Genomic DNA, 5,782 nt, shown 5'->3' with positions numbered 1-5,782 from the left:
GCATCTTCCTGTGTGATCCCTGCATCTTCCTGTGTGATCCCGCGCATCTTCCTGTGTGATCCCTGCATCTTCCTGTGTGACCCCGCGCATCTTCCTGTGTGACCCCGCTCATCTTCCTGTGTGACCCCGCTCATCTCCCTGTGTGACCCCGCGCATCTTCCTGTGTGACCCCGCGCATCTTCCTGTGTGACCCCTGCATCTTCCTGTGTGATCCCTGCATCTTCCTGTGTGACCCCGCGCATCTTCCTGTGTGACCCCGCGCCGGGAAATGGCGACGCGCGTTCTCAATCCAAAGCCAAAAATGTCCGGAGCTCCATCAGGCCAAAAACATTTTCTTTATGAAAGTGGATGGAAACCGAATCCCGGGAATCTCATCCCAAATTTCCACGCCGAATCTTATTTTCTATTGTTATTAAAGTAGAATTAGGGTCTCATTTTTTTTGCATATATCTACCGCAAGCATTACCACCTAAGACCCCGCACAGCCCTCCTGAGACCCTGCACAGCCCTCCTGAGACCCCGCACAGCCCACCTAAGACCCCGCACAGCCCACCTAAGACCCCGCACAGCCCACCTGAGACCCCGCACAGCCACCTGCGACCCCGCACAGCCCACCTGAGACCCCGCACAGCCTCCTGAGAATCCCCACAGAGCAACATAGAGTATGTAGCGTCATATTATTCTGCATTGCTGGGATTTGTAGTCCTCTATAGCCGGTTGCCATTCGACATTGCTGTATAAGTATGGCTGGGATTTGTAGTCCCCAATAGCTGCTGGTATTCTGCATTGCTGTATAATGTATTACTACCTCAATCAGTTTCCCCTGTGACAAGATTGAGGGAAGAATGACATCTGATCCCTGTCCGTGTGCACCGAATATCATTAACAATTGCCATGGTGTGTTGAAACAGCCACTTGTAGTCGCCATCAGTAGTCTATGTAACAGGGTGACAACACAGGAGGACAATTGGGAGACAGGGACAAAGCGTTGTCACCCTATAACAGGAAGTACCTAAACAAGGACCTCCATGGCGGGATCACCGGGGATTTGTTTTTTTCTTGCCTCATGACATCATGTTAAAGGTTATATGCGATTTCAGTGATTGGATTTGATCTTCACGTTATTTTGTCCCCTTTAGATCCGGACGATGGAGGATCACCCTACTTCCCTCCCCGAAGCCGTGCTGGCCCAGCTGACCAAAGCTGAGGGAGAAACCCCGGGACAGATGTCCTCCAGGTCGGCCGCGATCTTGACCCGCAGGAGCTCGCACTCCGTGGAAATGACCCCGCGCTCGTTTGTGCGTTTGAGAAGCATAGAGGAGCGCCACGCCGCGTACTCCCGCCGCAGCTCCGTGGTCAGCAACGTTCCCTTTTCCCGCAAGAACTCCCTGTGCGCCATGGGCCCCAACAAGCGCTTCTCCCTGGGGCCCTGGGCCCACTACGGGCGCGTCAGCTTCTCCGGACTGCCCCTCTATCAGCCCATCGCGGAGATCCAGTACGAGAACACCTACAAGACCGGACCGGACCAGGACTGCAGGTTCAACCCAAGCCGGGCCCAGAAGGTTCTGGAGTCGGTGCTGAGGAACTACCTGGCGGGCACGAAGTACAGCGCCGTCACCGGCGGGCAACTGGCGCAGAACCTGTCCGACCTCGCCCGCAGCAAAATGAAGGAGCATTGTCCTCCCCGCTACAAGGTGGTGTGCAATGTCATGCTGGGCCAGATGGGCAGCCAGGGCCTGGGCGTGGCCAGCCGGGCCCTCTGGGACCCCCAGACCGATAACTTTGCATCAGCCACATATTCCAACGCCACCTTATTCGCGGTCGCCACGGTGCACGGGTTCTATTACGAGTAACCTCCCATATGGAGATCTACTATATGTATACGATGCAATACATACATTGTATTCACGCCCGACATGAACAAGGTCTCCCGTCGTATCACACGGACCGAAGAGATCCAGGAAACGCCTTCTGTGTAAAATAAATTCAATACGAATCTTATTCAACCTGCAGCTTTCATTACTTCCTGTCGTAGGGTGACTACACTCTGTCCCGGCGTAATTGTGGTCTTATGTTGTCACCCTGTCACATGGGCTTCTGATGGAGACCCCACAATTTATTACACACACACATGGGGTCCACTGTCACCATCAGGAAATGTCATGCAACCAATCGCTGGACTGCATGTAGACGGGCAGTGGCTGCCAAATTTTAGAGCAGGGGTAGCCAATCTCCGGCCCTCCAGCTGTGGGGGTGGAACTACAAATCCCATGAGGCATTGCAAGATTCTCACAGCCACAGGCATGACTCCCGGAAAGCGATGCATCATGGGATTTGTAGTTTCACCCACAGCTGTAGGGCCGGAGTTTGGCTGCCCCTGTTTTAGATTCTATGTGAGGCGACGGGCAGGGCCGGTGCTGCCACTGGGCAGCCGCCTGGGGCACAGCCTTGACCACTCACCCCCCACGGCGCCCCCCGTCTATTTCAAATTGCAAAAGCCAATAGCAGGCTGGCTATTGAGCCCGCCCACTGAGCAGAACTGAGAGACAACTGTCTCTTTCAGGCTCGGTGGGCGGGGTTTCAATAGCCAGTCTGCTGGCTATTGGCTACTTCAAATTAAATTACATCCACCTGTTGCCTGCAGAAGCTATGTGACACGAGAGACAGGGAGGCGGGGGGGGGGGGGGGTTTGAACTTGCTCTAGATCCAAGTGCATATATCAATTGCGGAGGTGTAAGGTACGATTGTTGTTAACCTGTTTACTCATACCAAATCCCCTTAGGCCCGGGTCACACCTGCGCGTTCCTACGCTCTGTAAAACGCTCAACATGTGAAAACCAATGATTGCCTATGGGCATGGTTCCCACCTGGGCGTTTTACAGCGCTGCAAAACGCCCTACGCCCAAAGTACAGGAGCTTCTTTGGGGCGTATTTGCCGCGCGTATCCATTGGGATACAGCCAAGTAGCCCTCGGAAACACGCATTTGTTGCACGTTTTTTACAGCAAAACGCGCATATTCGATACGCCTAGGTGTGAACCCAGCCTTAGGGTGTGACCAGTACTGTTCACGAACGTAGAGGCCTCTTTGTCCAGGACCTCTAGCTTAGGTCCTCATTGGTGACCTTTGTTTACCTGGGTTAGGTCTCAGGAGTGAGCACGTGTGATTTATAGGTATCTGAATCTCTCTGAAGTGTATCCAGCATGCCCATAGACCGTAGAGTAGGAATCCTGAGCAGTGTACGTCGGCTCCTCTAGCAATCTGATGCTTTCCACCTTTCGAAGCCAGTCTTGTACAGAGGGAACTCGGACGGATCTCCTGTATCGCGGTACGAGAGATTTTGCTGCGTTTTAAAGGAGAACTATGAGGTCAGGGCTTTTCCCCATAGTTCTCCTCAGGGTAACGGGAGGACACAAACTAGCGTCCTCCCCTCACCCTAAGCTCAGTATATAGGGAGCTACAGCTCGCGGTATACTGAGTCTCTCTCTCTCTCTCCCCCTCTCCCTGCACTATTTTTGCTACGCTGATCACTGTGGCGTCAATGGAACTGATCCGATCAGCGCAGTCTTGGGCTGAAACGCAATAAAAAAAAATCCCTTTTCAGATCAATGCCGTAACCACACAGAATCTAAGCCCATTCACCTCAGGGTGGCTGCGGATCAGACAGGTGACCCGTTTCCATAAACTTACATTGCAGAGCATTGTCCAGTTCACTCTTTGCAGCCAGAATCTAAGGCCTAGATGATTCCGGCTCTCAACTTCCGTCATGTACTATATACAGGTGAAACTCGAATAATTAGAATATCGTGCAAAAGTAATTGCTGCAAAAGGGGCCCAAACCAAGTACTGAGTACATATGCATGCTTGTACTTTTCAGAGGTCCGATATTGTTCTATGTACAATCCTTGTTTTATTGATTGCATGTAATAATCTAATTTTTTGAGGTTGTGGATTTGGGGTTTTCATGTGAACTTGCTCTAGATCCAAGTGCATATATCAATTGCGGAGGTGTAAGGTACGATTGTTGTTAACCTGTTTACTCATACCAAATCCCCTTAGGCCCGGGTCACACCTGCGCGTTCCTACGCTCTGTAAAACGCTCAACATGTGAAAACCAATGATTGCCTATGGGCATGGTTCCCACCTGGGCGTTTTACAGCGCTGCAAAACGCCCTACGCCCAAAGTACAGGAGCTTCTTTGGGGCGTATTTGCCGCGCGTATCCATTGGGATACAGCCAAGTAGCCCTCGGAAACACGCATTTGTTGCACGTTTTTTACAGCAAAACGCGCATATTCGATACGCCTAGGTGTGAACCCAGCCTTAGGGTGTGACCAGTACTGTTCACGAACGTAGAGGCCTCTTTGTCCAGGACCTCTAGCTTAGGTCCTCATTGGTGACCTTTGTTTACCTGGGTTAGGTCTCAGGAGTGAGCACGTGTGATTTATAGGTATCTGAATCTCTCTGAAGTGTATCCAGCATGCCCATAGACCGTAGAGTAGGAATCCTGAGCAGTGTACGTCGGCTCCTCTAGCAATCTGATGCTTTCCACCTTTCGAAGCCAGTCTTGTACAGAGGGAACTCGGACGGATCTCCTGTATCGCGGTACGAGAGATTTTGCTGCGTTTTAAAGGAGAACTATGAGGTCAGGGCTTTTCCCCATAGTTCTCCTCAGGGTAACGGGAGGACACAAACTAGCGTCCTCCCCTCACCCTAAGCTCAGTATATAGGGAGCTACAGCTCGCGGTATACTGAGTCTCTCTCTCTCTCTCCCCCTCTCCCTGCACTATTTTTGCTACGCTGATCACTGTGGCGTCAATGGAACTGATCCGATCAGCGCAGTCTTGGGCTGAAACGCAATAAAAAAAAATCCCTTTTCAGATCAATGCCGTAACCACACAGAATCTAAGCCCATTCACCTCAGGGTGGCTGCGGATCAGACAGGTGACCCGTTTCCATAAACTTACATTGCAGAGCATTGTCCAGTTCACTCTTTGCAGCCAGAATCTAAGGCCTAGATGATTCCGGCTCTCAACTTCCGTCATGTACTATATACAGGTGAAACTCGAATAATTAGAATATCGTGCAAAAGTAATTGCTGCAAAAGGGGCCCAAACCAAGTACTGAGTACATATGCATGCTTGTACTTTTCAGAGGTCCGATATTGTTCTATGTACAATCCTTGTTTTATTGATTGCATGTAATAATCTAATTTTTTGAGGTTGTGGATTTGGGGTTTTCATGAGCTGTAAGCCATAATCATCACAATGATGACAAATCACGGCTTGAACTATCTTGCTTTGCATGTAATGAGTCTCTCTCATATATTAGTTTCACCGCATAAGTTGCATTAGTGAAATAAATGAACTTTGCACCATATTCTAATTATTCCAGTTTCACCTGTAGATGTTCTGCCCTTTACAAGACCTGTGGCACGGTCATCCGTCTCAAATTCTTCAGACTACACCAAAGCATGTGCCTGCCTGCCTGCCTGCCCGCCCCCCTTCTTCAGACTACACCAAAGCACGTGCCCCCCATGCCTCTTAATTTGGATTTCAAGCCTCTTTTCCCTTCGTTCAGGTCCTGCGCTCAGGTTTCTGACGAGGTCCCTTTAACAGCCATTTGCACTGGAGTAGTTTTATATGCTGTGGCCAGTTGTGTTCCTCCTCCGAGTAAACCTGACCAATCTCCTAGTTACAATTATTCCAAGGTTCCCCTTTCACAACAGATTTGTCACATACACCCAAATCAACATTAGGCCGTCATCTCCCCCCCCCCCCCCCC

The 5,782-nt window shown here is 50.7% G+C and overlaps 1 protein-coding gene across 1 annotated transcript; it reads left to right on the top strand.

The window, feature by feature from the left end:
- The first annotated feature begins 1,143 nt into the window (after window positions 1–1,143).
- TCTEX1D4 (Tctex1 domain containing 4) lies at window positions 1,144–1,853 on the top strand. The gene has a single exon (XM_018573726.1). The coding sequence runs from the start codon at window positions 1,149–1,151 to the stop codon at window positions 1,851–1,853; it is 705 nt and encodes a 234-aa protein (XP_018429228.1). The 5' UTR covers window positions 1,144–1,148.
- The last annotated feature ends 3,929 nt before the right edge of the window (window positions 1,854–5,782 follow it).

The sequence above is a fragment of the Nanorana parkeri genome, unplaced genomic scaffold, assembly GCF_000935625.1.
Source record: "Nanorana parkeri isolate BGI_ZX_2015 unplaced genomic scaffold, ASM93562v1 scaffold2508, whole genome shotgun sequence".
Taxonomy (NCBI): Eukaryota; Metazoa; Chordata; class Amphibia; order Anura; family Dicroglossidae; genus Nanorana; species Nanorana parkeri.
This window is presented reverse-complemented; position numbering and strand designations above follow the sequence as displayed.

Excerpts from the sequence above, each read along its gene's own strand:
- TCTEX1D4 (XM_018573726.1), top strand. The coding sequence starts at position 1,149 with ATGGAGGATCACCCTACTTCCCTCCCCGAAGCCGTGCTGGCCCAGCTG.